Below are 26,644 nucleotides of genomic sequence, written 5' to 3' on the forward strand. Positions count from 1 at the left end.
GGCGTTTGTGAAAAGCTTTGATCAAGGTTTTTCCAAACGTCCTCGCTGATGGAACAATATCATGCCACCGTAATGTGAATGTCTGAGACTCATTTGGTTGCCTATGAATCAAGGCATTGTAGTCAAATTTTCAAGAAAAGACCGCAGCCTTGCTTGTGAATTATACATTCGTGGAAAATTTCAATTCGCATAAACTTTTATTCAGTTAAATTTGAAATCACACAGCGATAATATGCATATTTATTTGGAGGGGGAAAAAAGGATCATAATTGTTCCACTAAGGTCTTTCATTATTAACACTGCACATTTGTCATAAGGAATAAGACTTTTATACTGTTATTATCAGCATGTATGTGAAAAGAGCATAAAGGCTTTTGGATTTAGAAACTTTTTAAAGTATTACAAGCAAGTTCTTTTCCTTATGTCCAGAATTTCCCTTCATAAAACTGTATCCTGCAGAGGTTTTCAAACTGATTTTTCAAAGCCCAAGTTGTGGAAATTTTTACTAAAACAACACAACATTTTAACAAAAAAAAAAAAAAAAAACAGTAAAAAAAATAATGAACAATAAATAAAAAATAAAATAAAGCTTTAAACATGTAATTAAGATAAAACAATCAAACAAAACAATAAAAAAATTAATATTTTTTTCTAATTATCTCACTTTTACATAATGAATGACATAAATGCTTATTTTTAATGTTATCTGTATCATCTGATAAGAAAATAAATAATAAACATTATATATATAAGCAATATCATACCACTAGCAGTGGGATGTGGCTGTATATCGGCACTGGTGGAGGGCGTGCGTTGTCCAACTCAATCTCACGGCAATTCATAACTTTTTGATTTAGTGGCTGATTGGTATGAATTTGTAAGATCTAATTTGTACAATTTAGTACGATTTGCTCATCACCCAATGACGGTTGGAGTTAGGGGTGGGGTTGGGTGCCACACCTCCTTTTTAAAATAGTATTTTTCATACAACTGAACTCATACGAATTTGTACGAATTTGCCATTAAACTGACAAAGCAGGTGCCAGCCGGCACGTGGAGGCCGGCTTGTTTATGGAGACAATTTTAACCGGACTGGAACGTCGTTCGAAGAGTCTCCTCTCTCCTTGTTTTTGTTGATTGTTTTGTGGTGTAGAAACAGTTGTATTTTTACTCTGCTAAATTGTTAAAAGTGATTGCTGAGTGTTGACTTTGAGATATACGGAGACATGTGTGCTGAGGAGGGTGAAAAACCTTGTGGTTTTTAAGGTGCACCAGATAGAGTCGTTAAGAAGCTGCGAATAAGAAGCTGGATTTACCCTTGTTCCTTCTTATCGCAAACACAACAGCAGTCTGGTGAGAAATCTCTGTAGACAGATGGCATTTCATGTCACGTTCAGCCTTATTATTTTTTAAAATGTGAGCAAAATTTGCTGTTTTCTCATCTCCTTAGGAGGGTCACACACAAGAAATGCTGCTTCACATTACGCTAGAATCATTCAAATACTAGCTCTAAAGTGACGTCGGTGAATTAGTAACGGCTTCTGCTGTTCTGACGTCAGCTGCAGATGCAAATGAAAGGCGGAAGAAAGTAGTTCCTAAAACTAAAGGGTTTTAGTCTCTCTGTGTTTAATTTTCTTTTTTATGTACAAGACTGTGCCGTCGAACTGTTGTATAAACAATATCACACTCATAGCAATGTGCTATAGCTATATATCAGCAGTGGTGGGGCGCTAAGGCACTCTGCCTGCTGCCTCCCACCAGTGCTGATATACAGCCATAGCACACTGCTACGAGTGTGATATTGCTCATATATATATATATATATATATATATATATATATATATATATATATATATATATATATATATATATATATATATATATATATATATATATGTATGTATATATATATATATATATATATATATATATATATATATACATACATATATATATATACATACATATACATATTACATATACATATACATATATACATACATATATACATATATATATATATATATATATATATATATATATATATATATATATATATATATATATATATATATATATATATATATATATACATACATATATATATATATATATATATATATATATATATATATATATATATGTATATATATACATATATATACATATATAAATATATATACATATATATATACATATATATATATACATATATATATACATATATATATATATATATATATATATATATATATATATATATATATATATATATATATATATATATATATATATACATATATATATACATATATATATATATATATATATACATATATATATATACATATATATATATACATATATATATACATATATATATACATATATATATATATATATACATATATATATACATATATATATACATATATATATATACATATATATATATATATATATATATATATACATATATATATATATATATATATATATATATATATATATATATATATATATATATATATATATATATATATATATATATATATATATATATATATATATATATATATATAATATTTGTTTCTTTGGTGCACCACAATGTAGAAGCAATATGTTATCAGTTCAGTAATTTGGATCCTAATGTGTACTCAAGTAAAAACTGAAACCTCATCTCTTTCTTTTTTCCTTAATTCCTCCCAGTTCTAGCTTGTACTATTCTAAACAATGACTGAAACGGGTTAATTTGCCTCTATGAGTGCTAAATAAAAGCATCTAAATGTTAATTGCCAATGTTTATAGTCCATCATTTGGTAGAATGACAGAATATAATCTGTCCTTATCTTCTGTGTTAGAGGCAACAGGAAGGGCTGTTTTTATGAACATAATGAATCTAACAGACCTGCAGTCCATTCCAACAAGTTTCAAGATCTTGGAGATCTTGCTCTCCAGGTACAACTCAAATCATCCAACAAATGGCGTTCTCAAATCACCCATAAACTGAAATGAACATCTCACCTTCCATCCGATGCACGGACAATTCCCAGACTTCAAAGAAGCGAGTGGGAGAATCTGTTGGCTTGTGGTGTAAAGACCGGGTCAAGAGCCCAAGCAAATATTTCTCTGAAGTTTTGCCTCCTCTGTTTAAACTCCCAAGTAGATAAATCGCTGAATAAAGCAATTCATTTAGAAAAATTGGAAGCCATCCACATACTGACCACAACGTTCCTCCCCTCTCTGTCCCAAGCTGAAGACATCAGGCTTATTTGCAACACAGACTTGTTGGAAATACTTGCGTCAGGCTACATTTCTGCAAAATTGTGAAAACGTACTTAAACATACACGTTTGCCTGACATTTGTAGGTAAAATGAATGCTACAGAGCAGTATGACGCTAACAACTTTTGTTCCGTTTGACACTCAATTATTAATACCTTACAAGGATATGTTATCAATGAATGAAGGATTATTCACGTAAGTTTTTTTGCACAGCACCAAATAAATACCACAAAACACTGTTAAAAACTCTATAATGTGTAATCAAATGCATTTGATTTACTTGCTTACCTCCATATGGGCAACTTTTCTGCAGTGGTCAGTTTGCTCAGTGGCTTACCTTGTACGTTGTTGTACTTGAGACACAGAGCGTTCAGATTTAAGTCCAGTGAAGGATGGTTCCACATAACAGGTAAAAATGTGGTAAAAATACGCAGCTGCGATGCAATTTTCTCTTTATATTTGATTTTAAAAACACTATCAGTCGGGTTTAGGGAAGGGTTTAGGTCAGTGGATCACAAGTTTTTTTTTCTTTTGAAAACACTATCGGTTGGGTTTAGGTCAGTTGATTGCAAGTTGATTTTTTGCATTTGAAACACTATCCGTTGGGTTTAGTGAAAGGTTTAGGTCAGTCACAAGTTTTTTTCTTTTGAAAACACAATTGGTTGGGTTTAGGGAAAGGTTTAGGTCAGTTAATTACAAGTTTTTTTTCTTTTGAAAACACTATCAGTTGGGTTTAGGGAAGGGTTTAGGTCAGTGGATCACAATTTTTTATTTTCTTTTAAACACTATTGGTTGGTTTTAGGTCAGTTGATCGCAAGTTGATTTTTTTGCTTTTGAAAACACTATCAGTTGGGTTTAGGAAAAGGTTTAGGTCAGTTAATCGCAAGTTTTTTACTTTTAAAAACACAATTGGTTGCGTTTAGGAAGGGTTTAAGTTGGTTAATCGCAAGTTTTTTACTTTTGAAAACACAATTGGTTGAGTTTAGGGAGGGTTTAGGTTGGTTAATCGCAAGTTGATTTTTTGCTTTTAAAAAAACTATTGGTTGCGTTTAGGGAGGGGTTTAGGTTGGTCAATCGCAAGTAGATCTTTTGCTTTTGAAAACACTAGCGGTTCGGTTTAGGTCAGTCAATCGCAAGTTGATTTTTTGTTTTTGTAAACACTATCGGTTGAGTTTAGGAAAGGTTTTAGGTCAGTCGGTCACAAGATAATATATGCACGGCAAGCCCCGCCTGCTTGGACATGTAAATGGCACATATCAGAAAACGCAGCCCAGTATCATATTTGAGATTTTTAAAAAATGAAGACATCAACCTTTAATGGATTTGTCATTGCAAGCTGCAAGGAAACATCACCCAAGAATCATATTTCATGCAAAAACGTAGCTCTGGGCACATATTTACATCCCGTCTGCAGTTTGAATTGTAAAGCAAAATGTAATTGATGATAGTTCTCATTTTATAGAGACTCCAGCTCCTGCTGTATGTTCGCCATCAGTGCGGTGCTGATGTAGTTTCCCTCCAGGCTCAGGTTCTCCAGGGAACCTTTTCCCCTAAGGCACAGAGCTTCCAGGAGATAATGTCCTCCAACATCACTGAACCCATTATTATCCAATTCCACCTTTCTCAGGCTCTTGTTTGATTGCAGCGCTTGTGAAAACAATTTAACACCATCATCCCTGAGGTTGCTTTCATCTAAAATGATATGCGTCAGCACAGTGTTCACTTTGAGGCTTTCAAACAAGACCGTCCAGGCCTCCATGTCTGAACAAGATGTTTGTGCCAGGCCCAGATACTGAAGGTGGGAATGGTACCTCATGAATGTGGCCAGAACTCTCAGGCCATCGCTGCCAATTCCGTTTCCACCTAAGTCTAACTCTATGATGGCACTGTTAGCCGGAGAGCAGTGGATCTGTTCAGAGTTTCCATGCGGCGCTGCAGTTTTATCTTGAAGTTCAGCCAATCCGCTAAGCAGGGTCTGCACTCCAAGATCTCCAAGTTGGTTTCCAAACAATCTGAAGAAGAAAGAAAAGGACATTCATCATTCATTATGATTTATAACGACCTTCAAGGGTTTCTTTATCAGAGCAGTCAGCTTATTTTTAGGCAGAAACGCACAGTAGTTCTTTGATGTGTGGTTTGGCTTGGAGAAGGTCTAGTAAAACAGTGATTCCAGGAGGTCCGATTAGGTTCAAATTTAGGTTAATCACTGTGACTTCGGATGGGCTTCTTTTGAGCGCTGTTGCCAAGCTTTTCAGCAGTTCATCTGTCAGACCCGTGTTTCTCAGAACCAGTTGCTCCACTTGATCAGAATTGCTCAGCAGTTCTGCCATGGCATCCATCTGAAGAAAAGACAGCTTGTTTTTAATAAAACATTCTCAGATTACAGAATAACTAAAATGTTCTCTTTTTTGAGACTCTTAATTATTTCATGAAGCATGTGAAATAAATGCATTGCTTTCCAGTGGACTGTGTTGGGGAGTACCTAGTTACATGTAGCAGCGTTAAGTAATTTAAAAGTAACAGTAATTTGTTATAGTTATTGAGAAAAAATGTGTAATTAAATTACAGTTACTTATGAAAATGTTAAAGATTAAAAAATGGCTTACATCTAAATATGTTAAATAATATTAATCTGTTGCTCTGCCTGTTGGCGAGGCAGTGGCGCAGTAGGTAGTGCTGTTGCCTCACAGCAAGAAGGTTGCTGGGTCGCTGGTTCGAGAATTGGCTCAGTTGGTGTTTCTGTGTGGAGTTTGCATGTTCTCCCTGTGTTCGTGTGGGTTTCCTCTGGGTGCTCCGGTTTCCCCCACAGTCTAAAGACATGCGGTTCAGGTTAATTGGGGTAGGCTAAATTGTCCTGTGTGTGTGGGTTTTCCAGAGATGGGTTGCGGCTGAAAGGGCATCTGCTGTGTAAAAACTTGCTGGATAAGTTGGTGGTTCATTCCACTCTGGCGACCCCGAATTAATAAAGGGACTTAGCCGACAAGAAAATGAATGCTTTGCCTGTTTTTGATATGCATGATGCCTTCTACTAAGGCCATTTAGTAAAGCATGATGCCTTCTGTTCTGATGATTTTGATTGGTTTCCCGGTTTAATTGTGGCGCACTACGTCTACCAATTACGTTAATCCTCTCTGCCTCTGAAAGCATTAGGCTACTACAATCAGTCCGAGAGCTGCAAGTAGTGACCCTACAAGTAGTGAGGCTACTAGCTTAGCTTAGTAGCGAAGCTATTTTATTAGTCAAGTAGCATAGTAGCATCAACACAAGCTAAATTTACCAATCACGGATCAATAAGTGACGGCACCGACATTCACAGAGCTGTGAGGCCCGTGTCTAGCCAATGAAAGTAAATCCATATGATGGCGAGAATGACGATTTCTTCTTCTTCCTGTTTTTCAGTGGTTGACAACAAACTTTTTGGTATATATACATACAGTAAACTATATTTATAGTTTACTGTAGTAAAGGCTGAAAATACTATCCTAATTATTATTAGTTCATGATAGTTACTAATGATACTACATTATGTAGTGTAAATTTAAATATAAATTACCATAGTATTTTAGAGTAACACCTGTTTTTTTTTTTTTAGCTGTTATATACTATACTATATACTAATTTGATTCTATTAGGAGCATATCATTTACAGTAAATAACTGCAAGATCCTAGTCTTAAGCTTAAAGTGACATTTAATGACTTAAGTAGGTTAATTAACTACAAGTTAGGTAGGCAAGTCATTGAAAAACAGTGATTTATTAGGCAATTAAAAATATATATACATATTTCTAGTTTTAATTGTTTTATTCCAATGAAAATAAATAAGACTTTCTCCAAAAGAATAAAAAGGCATTATAGGAACTTTTGTAGAAGAAAATTATTTGATTTCAGATGACCTGTTTTTGTAAGTCTTGCTCAGATGTAACATCCTCTGCATCTTCACTTTCTGTAAAAAAAGAAGAAGAAAAAAAGAAAAAAAATTTGAGCATGTCATGATTGTATAATATTTTGTATATATTGCATACATTTTTAATTTTTATTTATTTTTATTTTTTTGAGGAGGGGGGAAGAACTCGTTTGCAGCTGGAAGGGTATACGCTGTGTAAAACATGCTGGATGAGTTGTCGACCCCTGATAAATAAAGGAACTAAGCCGAAGGAAAATGAATAAATGAATTATTTCTGGGGGACTAAGATAAAAAGGGCCTTCAAGCACACGCACACAAAAAAATAGCTCAAACTATTGATATAAGCTGAATTTAAATAAACAAATTAAGTTGAACATTACTGAATTTCATGTGTTTGTTTAAATTCAGCCCATAAAAATTGTTTGCAACCACTTAATTAAAAAAAAAATAAATAAATGCAATGAATCATTTTTTCAGTGCATTAAACCATGGTGAAACATCATTTAATGTTACTTTCATACATACAGGCAAATTTTCTTTTATGACAAATTAAAAGATCACAAATCATTTACTTTGCCACTATCAAATAAGTTTAAATAATTGTAGATGTTATCAAATTTCCTATAATCACAGGTCAGAATAATCTTCTTTTGTTTTGTTTTACAAACAATGTTTCCCCCATAATATTTTCAACATTTATTTATTTTTACATTTTTATTTTATAATTTACAACATTTTCTTTTCACCAAATTGATTAGAAATCAATAAAACATTTACTTGCATTATATAAAAAAACATTTTCTATGTAAATATAATCCCTTTTGTACGTTTCATTTGATGCAGACACCAAAATGGGACATCTTAAATGACCCATATCATGCCACAATTAAGAGCATGATGAGCTTATACTGACCTTGCTTGTTATTAATTTTAGGTATCCTTGCTTCTGTGGCGTCGCTGTCACTTTCTGCACTCAGTTCTACTTCTGATGCCGAGCCTGTGAGTCCTGATGTGATCTGCTCCTTGATTTTGTTCCTCTCAGATTCTAGCAGATAATACAAAATACAATTACAAATAAGTTTTTAGAATCAAACAATATCTTATATCACCTCACCTCCTCCCAAAAAATGTTTTGTATATTCCTGCCAATACATCAGCTTTGTAATCTACTGAAATCTGTATAATTAATCAACTGTGATATAATTTAATATAGCTGCCTTTGCACTGATGCCAGATTGATCATGTCTTTATGAATGATCTCATCGTTTGGTTTACGTCTATCAAGTTCCAAATGAAAATAGTCAAATATAATACAACAACGTGTCAGTATTAAATGAACTGGATTATTAAGAAAACATGCAAGCAGTATTGGGTTGTAATTTCCTTTCTAAATCAGTTCTAATTCAACTCTTTAATACTGCCTTAATATAAAGGTACTCATTATGGCACACATAGGCTACTATGTCCCTTTTAAAACCACCATCATTAACATTGTAGTTACCATAGCACGTCTTGTTAAAAGGATAGTTCACCCAAAAATGAAAATTTACCCATTATGTACTCGCCCTCAATTGGTTTCAAACCTTTATGAGTTCCTTTTTATTTTCTGTTAAACACAACAAATTAGTTATTTTGAAAAATGTTATAATCATTGACTTCCATAGTAAAAAAAACAACCCAGGCTCATTCTGTAAACGTACCTCTATATACATTTCTGGAGAGCGCCAAATACATCCCAGGGGTATGTTTTTTTGCAGTATTTGCTTAGTTCACCAGAGGCCGCTGTGTATGCTTTTTGAGATCTCAAATATCTTGCGAGTGCCACTCGTGCCTGCTGTTCTCACGTAAATCCACCAGAGGCCGCTATCAACTGAGTGACCAACCGATCGACTGATCCACCCTCCTCCTTCTGTAAACCCAACCAATAGTGTTTTCAAAAGCACCGATTGACCCACCCACCCACCCACTTCATTAAACCCAACCCACAGTTTAAGACGCAATCCAAAAAAAGAAAAGCGCTCGCCTGATTTTTACCACGTTTTTCAGATTTTACACAATTCTCACCCTGTTATTTACTTGTTGATTATATTTTTTGGCTTCTTTTTTTTGTCTTATCCACTTTCTGGAACCATTCTTCACCGGACTCATCGTGGTCATCAATTCTCTGCGTCTTGAGTCTGCCGATGTACATAGTGAGCTACTGGTCAAACTGATAGCCGGAAAATGTCCACATGGAGGTAAGCGGTCAGCTGGTAGGCGCAAAAAGAAACAGCGTCATACCACCCCGTAGTGTGCGTTTTAAAAATGAAATGCAGCCATATGTACCTCTGGCTACATAATTCTTGATCTCCAGAAATGTATATAGGGCTATGCTTTCAGAATGAGCTTATATTGCAACTAGTACTATGGAAGTCAAGGGTTACAGTTTTTCAGCAATTTTAAGAAAAAATTTAAGTGAAGTTTATTCATAAACTAATTTCGAGAGGATCACGTGCTTATGATTAATCACTATCTTATATGAGCCCTAAGCTACTATAAATAGCTACAGTTTTCAGTTCACTTTATCTTTGTTTGGAAGAAACCCCCCTCCTCCCCTATTCTCCTCCTTTACCTCTGATTGGGCGGCACGGCGGCCCAGTGGTTAGCATTGTGAGCCCCACAGCAAGAACACTGCCAGCCCTGGTTCCACAGGACCGGTGGGTGTTTCTGTGAGGAGTTTGTATGTTCTCCCCGTGTCCGCGTGGGTTTTCCCCGGGTTCTCCGGTTTCCTCCCACCATCCAAAGACATTCAACATACATAACAATTAAGCTTTGTCTAATCCCTTGTGTTCCCTTAGCTACCGCAGCAGGGGAGTTCTGAGATCCACCGAGCTCAGACTCCCCTCTCGCTCTGCCAACGGGAGGAAGTCCCGGGCTCGAGGAGCCCTTGAGCTCGGGGCTCTCTCCCGGGACAGCATGCCAAACAAGCTTTTATAAATCATCAGCTAAGTGTGAACTCTTGAAACAGGTTTGTGACAAGTAAATCATGAGTAAATGATGACAGGATTTTCAGTGTTGGGTGAACCATCCCTTTAAGGATCTGCTTCTTTTTACCTACTGTATTATTACAGTAATGTTTAATATTTTAATAATGTTTTCCGTATTTTGTAATTCGTGTTTTTATTTATTTATTTTATTTATTTTTTTATTTAATCTAAGTGACTTTTTTTACAGCTTAAAGTGACTTTTGTCTGGGTTGGGTTGTATATTTACAGTACAAAAACCTTGTAATAAACTCCCAGTTAAAATTCTGTAATTTTACAGACCCAATTCTTTATATATTATATCTTATACATTATATAATTTCAAAAAAACTAAAATGTCAATTAAAAGTAACTCTGTTAAACTGTAGAGTTGAACTTTCAGCATCAAAAGTCGACAGAGCAGAGATCAACATCTCCATGATGCAATTCACATCCATAAGTGAAGTTTTATAAACTAATTTCGAAAGGAGCATGTGATATGATTGATCGGGGCTGGTCTCTCATTTGTAATCATTAGTAAGCCAATCGGATCATTCCAAACATACTATAAACAGCCCAACTTATCATTGTTTTTCTGAAGAATCCCCCCATCCACCCCATCTCCCCCTTTCCTCCTTTACCAGGGGAAGCTGTTGAGAACTACCTGATCTCGTACCCCATTACATCTGGGTTCTCTCCTGGTACACAATGCCCACTCTGCTATTATTATCAAGCAATATCTAAGTGTGAAAACAGAAACGGGAAACACTTGTGAATCACAAAATACGGAAATGATAATTAACATATATTTTTTACTGTGACCAAATTGTTATTATTTTTGTAACTAAACGTTAAACAAAGTAGTTGTGTTTTGTTTTTGCATTCAAGCACTGCTCGTGTCCTTAAAACTTCCCACTAACCTCGGCTTACGTTTGAATTAAAAACGACTTTTTCTAATAACCTTTATGGTAAAATGATTGACTCCCTGTAAATCAGGCTAAAAGACTCAGGGGAAACCCTGTCTGTGAGCAATGAGCCGCAGTTCTTGACTCACTGTTTACTTTGAACCACCTCTGTTGGTCTAGGCCTGATTCCAGACCAGTGCTCATTTCAACACATTCTTCATAGAAGTCCCTCAGTCTTCCCCTGTTCCTGCTTTTTCCATTCCATTGTGAAGGATCCGTCGCTTTCTCCCCATCCCGCTTGCTCTGCGTTTTTCCTTCCTGCAATGAATCTTGAGAAATGCAACTGTCCTGATAGTGCTGTCTATAAAATAAAATACAAGCTAATGATTTACAACAAGGCTTCATCTTGAGGTAGCTTTTGCGTTGACCTGGCATGCAGCTCTATATGCAATGGCCTTGTCCTCTCACAGGCATTATAACCACATCAGACTTGCACTCACCTGCCACTTTGCTTTTATTTTCTGTCACTGGATTATGTTTTTTGGCTGATGTTTGCAGTTGCTCTTTGGCTATGGAAGGCGATTTGTCTTCAGCTTCGTTTTTTCCATGTGCTTGCGAGTCCTCCGAAGCTTTGCCCTCTCCTCGTTGGCTGCGTGGTCCTTTGTGGCGTTTGTGAGGTAGTCGTTCTTTCAAGCTGCCGTTCATGTCTTCACTGTCTGTTGACAAAGCACCTCCATCTTTAGACAGTTTTCTGGTCTTCTGCACAGATCTTTCCATTCCAAGAGGGACGAATAAAGGGGAAGACGGACACGACTCCATAACACCTGGACAGAGGGGAAAGATTGAATTATTGCATTTATATCACACATTACTATGCAGTTTCAAAAAAAAAATATCCCAGGAAGAGTCTTCTCACTCGCCGCAAGGGCGCAGCATCTATCTAGCCCAAATTTAATCCAAGAGTCCAAGCTCTAACTTGACTCTACACAAAAAACGGCCACTTTATTAGGTACAATGCTCAACTGCCTTGTTGATGCCAGAGGTCAGAGGAGAATAGCCTGTCTAGTTCGAGCTGATAGAAAGGCAACAGTAATTCAAATAGCCACCCGTTACAACCGAGGTATGCAGAACAGCATCTCTGAACACACAACAGGTCGAACCTTAAGGCGGATAGGCTACAGCAGCAGAAGACCACACCGGGTGTCACTTCTGTCAGTTAAGAACAGGAAACTGAGGCTACATTACAGGCTCACCAAAATTGGACAATAGAAGATTGGCAAAACGTTGCCTGTTCTGATGAGTCTCGATTTCTCCTGCGACATTAGGGTCAGAATTTAGCATCAACAACATGAAGCATGGATCCATCCTGCCTTGTATCAACGGTTCAGGCTGGTGGTGGTGTAATGTTGTTGGGGTGTTGTAGGTGGTGTAATGTTGTATTTTCCTGGCACACAATGGGACCATTATTTCCAATTGATCATCGTGTCAACGACACAGCCTACCTGAGTATTGTTGATGTCCATCCCTTTATGACCAGTGTACTCATCTTCTGATGGCTACTTCCAGTAGGATAACGCACCATGGCATAAAGCACAAATCATCTCAGATTGGTTTCTTAAACATGACAATGAGTTCACTGTACTCAAATGGCCTCCACAGTCACCAGATCTCTTTCCAATAGAGCAGTTTTGGGATGTGATGGAACGGGAGATTCGTATCATGGATGTGCAGCTGACAAATGTGCAGCAACTGCGTGATGCCATCAAGTCAATATGGACCAAAATCTCTGAGGAATATTTCCAGTACCTTGTTGAATCTATACCACAGAGAATTAAGGCAGTTATGCAGACAAATGGGGGTCCAACCTGGTAATAGTAAGGTATATCTAATAAAGTGGCCGGTGAGTGTAGATGCTATTGAACAGGTTACCTGAGTTGTGCCTGTGCTTTGTTTTAAACAGAGGAACTAACACCCCAGCTACCGCGGTATACACCAATGCCCAGGCTCATGAACATGTGCCCTATACTGACACTTAGGAGAAAGAAATGTTGAATAAAGTTGTTATTGTTATCTTTTGTGCACTGAAAAGTATTCTCTTATAGCTTCATAATGTTGCAACTGATTCCATATTTCGACAATGTTTTAGACACCTTTCTGGATTTTTTTATGGAACATTGATGTCTATGGAGGTCTTAGATTTCATCCAAACTATCTTAATTTGTGTCCTGAAGATGAACGAAAGTCTCTGAGGGTTGGAACAACATTAGCGTGACTAATTGTTGACAGTATTTGTAGTTTTAGATGAACTATCCCTTTCAGGTAGAAGATAGTATTATTATTAATAACTACAACCCTGGCGAGGCAGTGGCGCAGTAGGTAGTGCTGTCGCCTCACAGAAAGAAGGTCATTGGATCGCTGGTTCGAACCTCGGCTCAGTTGGTGTTTCTGTGTGGTTTGCATGTTCTCCCTGCATTCGCGTGGGTTTCCTCCGGGTGCTCCGGTTTCCCCCACAGTCCAAAGACATGCGGTACAAGTGAATTGGGTAGGCTAAATTGTCTGTAGAGTATGAGTGTGTGTGTGAATGTGTGTGTGTGTGGATGTGTGTGGTATGGCTGGAAGGGCATCCGCTGCATAAAAACTTGCTGGATAAGTTGGCGGTTCATTCCGCTGTGGCGACCCCAGATTAATAAAGGGACTAAGCCGACAAGAAAATGAATGAATGAACTACAACCCCTGCAGTTACTGGGAATCAAGCAAGTAGAGTCGGGGTGTAGGTGGGGGCAGGGTGATGGCAAATAACCATTACTGAATGACCAGTAAATGTACATGATAAAGTCCTGGTATTAAGACCCAAACAGATGCAGGTTAAGCACTCCCTCTGGCCTCCCAAAAGCCTCTTCCCACACTAATCAAGGCTGAAATAGCCACCCCGTGCCCTTAAATAAGGTACTATTTGTAGGCACAGCCATTGTAGGGGTGTCTGACATCTTTGATGGACATATTCAAGGGCACTCATTCAATCCAATAATGCACTGCAGTTATGACGGTATGTCAGATGCACATTCAATGGCTAGAGCAGTGGACTCAACCACAATTCCTGGAGGGTCAGGAACTTTAATCAAACAATCCTAAGCCAAAAACCAACTAATCAAGGTCTTCAGGGTTGCTAGGGGTTGTTAAAAGCCTTGCAGTCTTTTTTTATCTCAGACCACATTTTGATGTAATGCTACTTTTGACTGTAGAATCTGCTGTGGGGCTTGACTCGGGGGAGGATCATTAGAAGGGCACATTGTGGGTGGATAGCTCCAGATAGGGCACTCACAAGCATCCTCATGAAAGCTAAAATAACAGATGGGAGACCCCATGGCAGTGGTCTGCAGGTGGTAGTCTGCTTGAAAGTACCAAAACTACTGAAAATACAACATACAACTTCATGTTCTTTGTTTACCGTCATTGATTTAATACGATGTAATGCATTTAATGCACATGCACTCTCCCTCAGAATGGCTTGCTGTTAAAAAAAATTCGCCTTTGGGAAACATAACTGGCATCCTATAGTTCCATAGACTCATCCTACATGTGTACACATGACTACAAATACAAGATTACAATCGCACATGAACAATGCCAGTTAGGATAGGGCCCTAGAACCTTTCGGAAAGCTGATTTGGAGCTGGTTGTTAAACGTTCCAGTCTATCATTAAACATGCACTTGTGAACTTCCCTTCCCTTGTTCCCTCTGAGGATTCCCTGCTTCCATTTTAAAGTGAGTTCCACTTCATCAAGTGAAGGAGGGATGCTTAAATGGACATCAGTCTCTTGATTTTGACAGAGAGAGCAAGTCGGCTTCATATATCCACTCTAGCACCTACACTCACCGGCCACTTTATTAGGTGTACCTTACAAGTACCAGGTTGGACCCCCTTTCGTCTTTAGAACTGCCTTAATCCTTTGTGGCATAGATTCAACAAGGTACCGGACTGTAAAATACTCATTGCAAGGTTTTGAAAATGCTTGATTGCAGTTGTTGCTGCCAAGGATGGCTCAACCAGGAATTGTATTTTTGGCAATAGTCAAAAATACATTGTACAGGTCAAAATGAATCATTTTCTTTTAATCCCAAAATCACTAGGATATGAAGTCAAAAATAATGGTCTCTTAAAATATTTTTTTAGTACTGGGCAAAGATTAATTGCGATTAATCACATCCAAAATAAAAGTTTAGACAACATATGTGTGTGTGCTGTGTATATTAATTATGTATATATAAAAACACACATACATGCATGCATATATTTGAGAATGTTTATTTATATTTAGATATAAAAGACTGGATGTTGGAGTGGCCTAGTCAAAGTACCGACCTGAACCTAATTGAGATGCTGTTGCATTTCATTTCCAAACAAAATCCAATGTCCCCATGACATTGGGGTACAACGTCAATATGACAATATGATGTGCCTGCAGGGATCTCTTTAAAATAAATATGCATGCTAGTTTTTACGTTGTTCTATAAATTAATATTTTTGTTTGTACATGTGCTACTAGTTTGCAGATATTAACATTATTAAACAGCAAGCACAAACTATGAATTCAGTGTCTTATTTTCATTCTCTATTTCGAGTGGACTATATTACTAGACTAATGTTGGTGATGATGAACAAGTGTATCAGGTGATTTTGAACACAGCTCTACTTTTCCCAGGTGGTCTCCCATCCAGGTACTGACCCGACTCAACCCTGCCATATGTGCCGCCATATGGCTGGTGCACCATTGATTACCTTGAAGCGTTGAGGAAATATTGCACCCTGAATCATTACTTTAAAAACATCAGAGAGAAAATCAACAGTATAGCATCAACACACACCTTCATTGGAATTGACGGCTCGTGTCGAGGTTGGAGCTGCACTATTGATCGCAGGGGCGCTAATTCCATGCCTAGAATTCACACATCTGTAAAAGGAAAACATTTTTACAATGGCAATCCATATCGTGTTTGCAAAAAAAAAAAAAATGTTTTCTTGATCTCACTTGTAGCAGGGTTTTCCTCCATTTAGTCGTGTCAGTCTGAAGCAGCTCCTGCGGCCTTGCTGAAAGCCAGGAGCGTATCTGTACTCGCAGCAGGAGCTGATCCTCGTGGTCATCAGTCCATTCACAAAGATAGTAGCGCTGAAGGGGAAGCCCAGGTGTCTCTGAGATGTGAACTGAAACTGCTCTATTGAGAACAAGTACAAATTAGGTTTCTTAATACCTTATTGTTTATGCTTGTATTAACCCACACAGTTGAAGTCAGAATTATTAGCCCCCCTTTGATTTTTTTTATTATTTTTTTTTTTCCAACTGATGTTTAACGGAGCAAGGAAATTTTCACAGTATGTCTGATAAAATTTTTTCTTCTGGAGAAAGTCTTATTTGTTTTATTTTGGCTAGAATAAAAGCAGTTTTTAATTTTTTATGAACCATTTTAAGGTTAAAATTATTTGCACCTTTATGCAAATATTTTTTCAACAGTCTACAGAACAAACCACTGTTATACAATAACTTGCCTAATTACCGTTAAGCCTTAGATGTCACTTTAAGCTGTATAGAAGTGTCTTGAAAATATCTAGTAAAATATTATTTGCTGTCATTATACCAAAAATAAAATAAATCAGTCAGTAGAAATTAGATATTAAAACTATTATGTTTAGAAATTGGGGTGGGGGGGGGGGGGGGGGGGGTGACTTCAACTGTATATAAATATGCATTATATGTTTTATAAATTTTGATATACAGTTGAAGTCAGAATTATTAGACCCCTGTTTATTTTTTTCCCAAATAAATGTAACAAAATGTTCTCATTGGATTTAAAACTGTTAAACTTAAATAAAAGTATTTATTTATTCGTTCAGTCATTCATTCATTTTCCATCAGCTTAGTTCGTTATTTATCAGGGGTCACCACAGCGGAATGAACCACCAACAATTCTGGCATGTGTTTTTTGCAGCGGATGCCCTTCCAGTTGCAACCCAGTACTGAAAAACACCCACTCACATTCACACACTCACTCATAGACTACAGCCAATTTAGTTTATTCAATTCACCTATAGTGCATGTCTTTGGACTGTGGGGGAAACATGAGCACCCGGAGGAAACCCACGTGAACACAAGGACAATTTGCAAACTCCACACAGAAATGCCAACAGACCCAGCCGAGACTCGAATCAGTGACCTGCTTGCTGTGAGGCGACAGTGCTAACCACTGAGCCACCGTGATTTATTTATTTATTTATTTATTTATTTATTTATTTATTTATTTATATAAAGTGTTCATTGTTTAATTAAAATTATTCCACTAAAATCCACAGATTTTTAAGTTTTAATGTTTAATATACTGTATATATTTATTTATGGATTCATTCATTATTACAAAAAAAAAAAAAAATCCCTACACATAATACCAAATGTATTATTGTCATTTTATTGTATTTATTGTCATTACATTAGTTCCTTTTATATCAAAAATATTTGCATTATAATTTTTTGCAAAACTATTTTGTTCGGCATAATTGAAATTCTTACCACACATAATGCTGTATTCTTCTTATGTTGTAATCTTCTATATTTCTCTAAGTTGTTGTTAGTTTTAAAAAGGTTTTGGCGTAAGATCTGGAGCGGTATATTGAGTGTGGTAACAGGATAGTGAGCTTTACCTCCGGGTTGGACGAATCCTTTAAACACACAGATGTTTTCTCCTCCACAGATCTGCTGAAGCACTTTCATCTCATCCCGATTGCTTCCAGGAAGACCCTGCCCGAGGTACATCATCGTAACCGTCACATTTGACTTCTTGGACTCCTTCTGCGCTTTGAGGAAACTCTGGAAGACAGTATGGAGACAAAGAGCTCTCACGGGTAACTCTTTCAAAAATCATTATGGTGACAGAAAATGCACATTTTTAACTAGGTCTGTTGATTCATTCCATTGGCAGTAAATATATATATATATATATATATATATATATATATATATATATATATATATATATATATATATATATATATATATATATATATTTATTTATTTATTTATTTATTTTTTTTTTCTGTAGTGATTCTGGAAAGCAGTAGTGGCAGTTTCTTTAAACTTGCTACTGAAATTGAATTGGGATTGACAAAATTGTGCTGTAATTTTTGTTTGTTGTTATGACAGTCAAGAAATATTTTCCAATGTGTCCAGGGAAACTTTTAAAATATGCCTCATCAGATAGATTTTCATCCAGTGTTACATGTTCATGTATTTTAACAATATAACAATAAATCGCATTCAAAATAAACGTTTGCATTTATATAATGTGTGTGTATTCACTGTGTATAAATATTGTGTATATATACTGTAAACAAAATACAAAAAACGTACAAAACCAAAATATTTACATATTTATATGCAATTTGTAAAAGATGAAAATGTTTAAATTATAAATACAAATAAGCGTTTTCTCAAATACATATGTGTGTGTGTGTATAACAACACTGCATAATAGCAAATATCTTTTTTAAATTCAGAAAATATAAGCTAAATAAATAACTAAACAAACAAATAAACACACAAATAAATAAACAAACAAAAAAATACATAAATAAGTAAATAAAGGAATAAATAAAAAATATATAAATCAGTAAATAAATAAATAAACAAACACACAAATGAATACATAAGTAAATAAATAAATAAATAAATACATACATAAAAAACAAATGCATAAATAAGTAATTTATATATATATATATATATATATGGAAAAATAAGTAAATATATATATATATATATATATATATATATATATATATATATATATATATATATATATATATATATATATATATATATATATATAAGTAAATAAATAAATATACAAATAACTAAATAAACAAATAAATACATAACATTAATAGGTAAATAAAAAAACAAATACATACTGTAAGTAACCAAATACATAAATTTGGTTAAATAAATAAGCAAATAAATGAATAAATAATTTATTATACAGCTGAATCAATAAATGACAGTGTTGTATTAGGCCTCTTAAAAAAAAAAAGAAATCTTTGTCATCATTTACTCAGCTTTTTTGTAGCAGAAATGTTAGTATAATGTTTTTAACCAAACTATTCTAAACATATTTATAAAATTGTTTGGTTAAAAACATTATACTAACATTATATATATTGTATATATACCAGTTTAAATGCAGCTTCTGAAAAAAATATGACTTTTTATCAAATATAATGATATAATAATATAAAAAATGAAAACTGCTAATTTTTTTAACTATATGTTGAATAAAGAGATTTCTTTAGTAAAGATCTACTTTTACATTTAACTGAATAAAGATGCATATAAAATTTATTTTTTGGTGGTAATTTCTCAGTTAAACTTGATATCCTTAATTTACATCATTTAATTAGATTAAGCAGAATATTGTGTAATAAATTAAATTTATAAATTTTACAGTCAGCCCTAACTTTAACACATATTTAATGAAGATCCAGTGAAACATTTTAGACTCAAGAACTGAGAACTAACGCTCAGACAGCTTTAGGCTGTTATCACCTGTTTGCTGTTGAAGTCTGGAAGTTTCTGTGAGCCGATTGAGGAGGTGGAGCCTCGGCGTCTGCTGGAGCTCAGATAAGGGCATGAGTGACTGAGTTTGGCCTTTGCTGCCTGCAGGTTTGATGTGGTTCCTGTGATCGCAGGAAGGTACAAGTCACTCAACCGTCCTCTGAGCACTGGCTGGATTGACCTGTCAGGCTGCACAGATTATAATAGAAGGAAAAATGTTACTTGTCAAGCCCAAGACATTTAATATGTATATACTTCTGAATATACAAAAATGATCAAAATACATTTACTAAAATATAATCATTAAAAATGAATATAAATATATTTTCTTCTGTGATTTTTTTCCATATTTGCTTAACACGTACACACACAGACACACCCAAAGAGATATGTATACAATATAATTTGTAATATTTTAAATTATGTAAATATTTTTAATTATTTTATAAGAAAATACATTAACATATTTACAAAAATATTTAATTTTACAAAAAAAAGTATGTATAAATAAATATCTGACTGTCACTGTATTTGTTTCGCATAATTGGCTTAATACGATATGAAATAATTTGAAATCTCCATCAGCATTCTATTGTGAGGTTGGAAATGTATTTTCTTGAGCCTTAAATAAATTCCGAAATATGTTTTAATAGGTATATATGACGGTTGAAATACTTTTTTTGAGCCTCATAGTTTCAAAATAGATTTAGCATTATTTAAAACACACACACACACACACACACACACACACACACACACACACACACACACACACACATACACAATATAATATATTACTGCATCAGTCGAATCAACGAATGAATGAACGAAAGAATAAACAGGTCAAGGAATGAACGAACAAACAAATTAATTAATTAATGAATGAGAGAACGAACAAATTTATAAACAAATGAACCAAGGTATGAAGGAACAAATATTTGAATGAACAAGCGAATGATTGAACGGACGAAACGAGTGAACAACTGAACTAACGAATGAATGAAGTAACAAACGAATGAACAATCAAACAAACAAATGAATAAACAAACAAAAACGAATGAACGAATCAGTGAACGAACAAATGAACGAACGAAGAACAATAGATTGAATGAACGAATGAATAAATGACAGTTTGCCAGTGCAGCATGTGTTGCTTTACTTTGATGATTTCCACAGCGTTGTTTCCATCCAGCAGAAAGAGGCTGCCTTTACGTGTGAAAACACTGTCCAGAGACTGACGCCATGATGGAGTGAGAGGTCTGGTGGCTCTGCGGCCTGTAGGACGAGTCTGCGATCACACACAACACATGAGGAATCCCTTACAAGGTTACATATGTCTAGGATTAAACTTTATATAAGCAGAATAAAGAGTTACTCAGTGTGATAGTCCCCTTTAGTCATCGTTGACTATAAGCACCTACATGTTATTAGATTCGAATAGACTATATGCTTAGCCTACCATATTTAAAGGGGTTTGTTTCTACATTACTTTGGGTCAAATGTGGACAAACCTAACTAGTAAACTAGATTTCTGCAGATTTTTAGCCCATTATTAATTCTGCTTATTTACTTGAGTTAATGTGTAAATTGAATTTATTCAGTTTTTATTCAGTAATTTATTACTTTTTATTTATTATATTGGGTTTTAGCTATGATATTGCGCTGGATACTTCCAAAATAATTCAGCAGATTTTTACCAAAATTCTCAGCAGAAATAGCAAAAAATGCCCGCAGATTCCGTCTGGCCCTTTTCATAAGTTAAAAAAAAACAATCTGCAGAACCACTCAAAGGGGAAAAGCCCCAACCATTGGTAATGATCTCTCCCTCATTATAGACAGCCCTGAGTGAGAAGTAGCCAATTTTAGGCCCCGTTTACACTAGTGCGTTTTAATTTGAAAACGGCGTTTTAGATCAAAAACGATCTGCATCCACACTAGCGCTTCACCTAGCGTTTCTGAACATATCTCCGTCCACACTACACCACCAAAAACGTGTATCACGTGACCATTCGCACACTCTGGGCATGCATGTTCTAGTATAAACAGAAAGCATCTGTCTCGCTTGGCATTTGGTTATTGTTTGTCAACAAACGCCGGTTGAACAATGAATGCCGTAGCAAAGAAAGCAAGAGAGGTATTTTTGTGGACAGACGACGAGGTCCAGTTGTTACTAAACGTAACAAATGAATAACTGCACAATGGTGCCTAAAACAGACAATAATGCAAACAACGCTCCCATTTCTGTGTCTGTGTTGTTGTTTACAGTGAAGGCTGGTCTGCTGTTTCCCGGTAGCGTTAAAGCCATATGTTATAGTCATGTGATAGGGGCTTGACGAATAAGGGAAGGATGACACAAAAGCCCCAACCAGGTAGCGAATCTCAGCAGCCCCCCCTCCGTTTTCAGATGTCTCCGTTTTTCCCCATCCACACTGAGACGGAGCAGCAGCGTTTCAGAATGAAAACGGCCTCTCCAGCGTTTCCAAAACGCTCCGTTTTTGGCGCTCGAAAACTCCGGCGTAGTGTGGACGGATGTCGTAACCGCGTAGCAAAACTTATGCGTTTTCAAACTAAAACGCAATAGTGTAAAGGGGGTCTTAATCTGCTACTATGCTAATGCACACTCTTTTCAAAACAGGGCTGGGAGCAACAATCTCATTTAAATTTAAAGAGACAGTCACCAAAATAACACAATTAGGATCAAAGCCTAAAAGTAGTAGTAGTTTTAAAGGTTAGTTATAAAACATTATGAAACTAGTTATAAAACATTATTTGTGGGGTATTTTGAGCTGAAACTTCACATACACACTCTAGGGACACTATAAGGACTTACATTTTGTAAAAAGGGGTGTAATAGGTCATATTTAACCAAACTTTAAAAAATAAAATCTTTTATAGCTCATATGCTGTTTTTTCATGACATTAGGAAAACATTTTTATATAAAAAGTTTTCCCTACATTAGCAATTGTTACAAATCAAATGATTTAAACAGATGGTAAAGCATTATGCCATGCAGCAACTGATCAAACATGAGCAAATATATAACACTTACATCTTTGACTTCATCTTTCAATCCTCTGATGAGCAGATCATGAAGCACGCTCTGACTGTGTCTGCGGATGCGCTTGATCGCCTCTTTCTCATATGCCTCCATCCTTGCCGTCTTTTAAAACACAAATAAGAGTACTTCTATTTTAAATAAACCAGCATTTTCCTTCCACGCCTAAAAGTCGTAATAAAAATGCATGTAGTGTGCGGTGGAGCCTTGAGCAGTTTCATCAGGTGCTCTCTGTGTCAAGGTGCAGACAAACACTTCAATAATGCAGAACACCTCCAATGATCTGATGAAAACCCGACAAGTGTTTCACAGAGATAAGACTCATCTGCAGTACTGAAATCCAGTTGTTACTGTCCAATCATTTCTGGATTTATTATGCCATTTTGCCATGGATACATGTGGATATCTTTGATTATTTGTATTGAAGATTACAATGAACAAAGAAGTTTGGATTCTATTATTATTATTATTATTTTAGATTGAAATAATTTCCATTTCAAACTAATTTAATGGGTAATAAAACATGGTAGACGAATACACATTTCACATACTGGAATTACACTTTCAATTACAGTACATGATTATTTCTGTCTAGGCTAGTAAAAACTTACCAGGTGTGTTTCATCTGAAGCTGCGATGTTATGGTTTTTACTTGTTGGATTTTCTTTCTTTCTTCAGTCTTCTCTGTCGTCAAGAAGTCATCTGATATCTGGATGGCTTTGACACCCAGGTCTTACACTCGCATCTCATGCATTTTTAATTGGCTCTTGGTTACCATATGACCTGGGCAGTACGAGAGGAAAGTACGCTGCGTCTCTCAGGTATTGCTATGGTTTTCACTTTTTTCCGGTATGTTTAACATTTTTGTAAACACTTGAAAGCAACAATTCAAATATTGTGACAAAAAAACTCATTTCAGTCAAAAGTCACTGGGGGAACTTTTTTTGTTTGTTTGTTTTAATTAAACGCAGATTAAAATATGATTAAAATAAATAAATTCAGCCAAGAAGACTTGTGGATGTAACTTTCTTTGGTACATTTTGTTAAACTTTGTTTTAGTTTAATTCCTGAGGAAACACAAATGAGGCAGTTTTTGCCACTTATATCATATTATATTAAATTATATTATTTTATATTAAATTATATTATTTTATATTATATTATATTATATTATATTATATTATATTATATTATATTATATTATATTATATTATATCATATTATATTATATTATGTTATATTATTTTATATTAGATTATATTAGATTATATTAGATTATTTTATATTATATTATATTATATTATTTTATATTAAGTTATATTATATTATATTATATTATATTATATTATATTATATTATATTATATTATATTATATTATATTATATTATATTATATTATTTTATATTAAATTATATCATATTATATTATATTATATTATATTATATTATATTATATTATATCTTATTATATTTTTATTTTAATTATATTATATTATATTATATTATGTTATATTATATTATATTATATTATATTATATTATATTATATTATATTATATTATATTATATTATATCTTATTATATTTTTATTTTAATTATATTATATTATATTATATTATGTTATATTATATTATATTATATTATATTATATTATATTATATTATATTATATTATATTATATTATATTATATTATATTATATTATATTATATCATATTATATTATATTATATTATATTATATCATATTATATTATATTATATCGAGTATCGAGCAGTGGTTATAGTAATATTTTTATTAACAAAAATATAGCAAGGCCCTCATTACTTTTCCTGTTGTTTGTAATTTACTAGTTGAACAATAAAGATTCTGAATTCTTGTAGTCAATTTCTGGTATTACTATGATTGTTCTTTCATTAAATGACACATTCTGGAAACACATCAGACTTATCTTAAATCCTAAAAACTGTAATTAAGGTGCCCTTTAACACATCTTTAACACATCCTTCTTAGTTTTGATCTATTTTTTAGTTCATAATTTAAATTGGCGGATCATTCTGCTGTGGCGACCCCTAATGAAGAAGACAGCATTTCGAAAAGTGAATCAGTGAGAAAGTAATTGAGATTATGAGTTGTACAGTCGCCTCAGGCCCTGTTTTGCAGTTGCTGTGTGTAAACTGAATGGATGTGCTCTATTAGCCTCTGAGAGCCTCTGGATGGGCAGCTGCTGCCTCCCCACTGCGCTTGTTATGTCCATAAACAGGCCTGGGTTTCTTGTTGTGCTTGGCAGATCCAGACTCGCTCGCTGCCAGTCCCACTAAAGCGAGCTGTCAGTCAGTGATGGAGCTGGACTGTCCTGCCCTGCCATGAGTTATGCATTTTGGTTTGCAATTTGTTTGAGAGCGAGGGGTGTCTGATTCCCTCTCGCTTTAGGCAGAGAAATGCTCTGGAGCTGTCAGGAGATTTTGCTGATTTTAGAACATTTGCATGTGTTAGTCATTTACTATTAGACAAGGCACAATTAGGGGTGTTTGATTTTAGGTTTTTAAAGTACGCCAACCTGACTTCACTAAGGAGTACATGTTCCTGGATTAACAATCTAGGTTGATCCTAGAACAATATTCCAATCAGCCAATCAGAATTAAGGGATATGTTTACTTTTTATATTAAGTTTAGGCTTACGGTTAGGTTTATGCACTTCTACAAGATTGTTATGCTACTATTATTCTCCTCTGCACTGCTGAAAATTCCAGCTTAAACCAGCCTATGATGTTTGGCTGGTTTTAGCTGGTCGACCAGGCTAGTTTTAGAGGGGTTTTGGTCCCTTCCAGGCTGGTTTCCAGCCATTTCCAGCCTAGTTTTAGCTGGACAGGCTGGGAGATGACCAGCTAAAACCAGCTTGACCAGCCTAGCTAGACTGGGAGCCCAGCCAAAACCAGCTATATCCAGCTTAAACCAGGATGGTCAAGCTGGTTTTAGATGGTTTAAGCTGGTCACTTTCCAGCCTGACCAGCTAAGACCAGGCTGGAAGTGGCTGAAACCCCTCTAAAACCAGGCTGGTCGACCAGCTAAAACCAGCCTAGGCTGGTTTAAGCTGGATTTTTTAGCAGGATGATTTTAGGAATAATTCGCAGTTATGGTTGGGTTTAGGGGGAATAGGTATGGATTACATTTTCAAATAAAAATGATGTTTCAGTATCAACACAGATGTTAATCCAGGATTGCATCTGCAAAATCATGACGTGTTTCATCAGTGTGGTTCAAACACAATAGTGTTTACTACAGTATTTATTTATTTTTTTTCATGTGGAAGTGATTTTTAGACGTGCATAAAATCGGAATAGGAATCGACTCTGAGAAGTGTTCAGTTGTTCGATATAAGGATTCGAGCTTGTCATTTGTTTCGCAATAACAAATATAACCACTAGAGTCTGCTAGAGAATCGACTCTCACTGTTGGCCATTACTGGCTCTTTCTGCTCATTTTCCTGGCTGTGTCACATTTACATTCCTGCCAAGGGAATGAAATCAGATCTTTTTAATGTGAACATCTTCAAAACAGGAAGAGCTGAAAAGCTTATGTGATGTGACCTCCAGAACAGTCTGCGGTCAAATTACTGTGGTTTCTTCCCCCCAAGTGTTGTTTTAGTTAAATTTACAACAATAAGTGATGGATAGACTGAAAAATGTCTGTTCGTAATGTGCAGCAGCTCTTGCATACTGGACAGATCTCAGAACTTATCGCTGACAGAGCATATAAAACCTTTTTAATTTACATTAAAACTTCAAAGAGTAAAATACAATTATTATAAAATGACATCACCAGACATCACTAGACCCAATCAGAATCTGTGCCCTCGGTAATTGCAACACAATCTCACGGCAATTCATAACTTT

At 35.1% G+C, this 26,644-nt stretch overlaps 2 protein-coding genes across 11 annotated transcripts in view; one reads left to right on the forward strand and one right to left on the reverse strand.

The window, feature by feature from the left end:
• Nucleotides 1-2,694: 2,694 nt before the first annotated feature.
• Nucleotides 2,695-26,644, reverse strand: part of LOC110439792 (uncharacterized) — a 31,733-nt gene continuing 7,783 nt past the window's right edge. For 2 of the 6 annotated variants that reach the window (XM_087254519.1, XM_087254518.1), the window contains exons 3-15: nucleotides 23,363-23,534; nucleotides 22,746-22,856; nucleotides 20,855-20,983; nucleotides 19,687-19,884; nucleotides 17,790-17,955; nucleotides 16,129-16,312; nucleotides 15,965-16,050; nucleotides 11,598-11,921; nucleotides 11,247-11,426; nucleotides 8,104-8,235; nucleotides 7,180-7,229; nucleotides 5,401-5,624; nucleotides 2,695-5,297 (exon numbers count right to left, since the gene is read on the reverse strand). In XM_087254519.1, coding sequence (XP_087110645.1) covers nucleotides 4,742-5,297; nucleotides 5,401-5,624; nucleotides 7,180-7,229; nucleotides 8,104-8,235; nucleotides 11,247-11,426; nucleotides 11,598-11,921; nucleotides 15,965-16,050; nucleotides 16,129-16,312; nucleotides 17,790-17,955; nucleotides 19,687-19,884; nucleotides 20,855-20,983; nucleotides 22,746-22,847 — 2,331 coding nt within the window. In that variant the 5' untranslated portion in view covers nucleotides 22,848-22,856; nucleotides 23,363-23,534 and the 3' untranslated portion in view covers nucleotides 2,695-4,741. Of the gene's footprint in view, nucleotides 5,298-5,400; nucleotides 5,625-7,179; nucleotides 7,230-8,103; nucleotides 8,236-10,380; nucleotides 11,459-11,597; nucleotides 11,922-15,964; nucleotides 16,051-16,128; nucleotides 16,313-17,789; nucleotides 17,956-19,686; nucleotides 19,885-20,854; nucleotides 20,984-22,745; nucleotides 22,857-23,362; nucleotides 23,535-26,644 lie in introns of those variants that run through there. The other 4 variants (XM_087254521.1, XR_015492001.1, XM_087254520.1 and 1 more) reach the window with 4 other exon arrangements.
• LOC141385670 (kelch-like protein 35) overlaps nucleotides 23,429-26,644 on the forward strand; it is a 36,877-nt gene continuing 33,661 nt past the window's right edge. For 4 of the 5 annotated variants that reach the window (XR_015492055.1, XR_015492056.1, XM_087254665.1 and 1 more), the window contains exon 1: nucleotides 23,429-23,572. Coding sequence is in view for 2 of the 5 variants with exons in the window: in XM_087254665.1 (XP_087110791.1) it covers nucleotides 23,530-23,572 (43 nt within the window). In the remaining 3 variants the exon portion in view is untranslated. The remainder of the gene's footprint in view (nucleotides 23,573-26,644) is intronic. The other variant, XR_015492058.1, reaches the window with a different exon arrangement.

This window comes from Danio rerio, chromosome 5, assembly GCF_052040795.2.
Source record: "Danio rerio strain M-AB ecotype USA chromosome 5, GRCz13ab, whole genome shotgun sequence".
In the NCBI taxonomy this organism is placed as follows: Eukaryota; Metazoa; Chordata; class Actinopteri; order Cypriniformes; family Danionidae; genus Danio; species Danio rerio.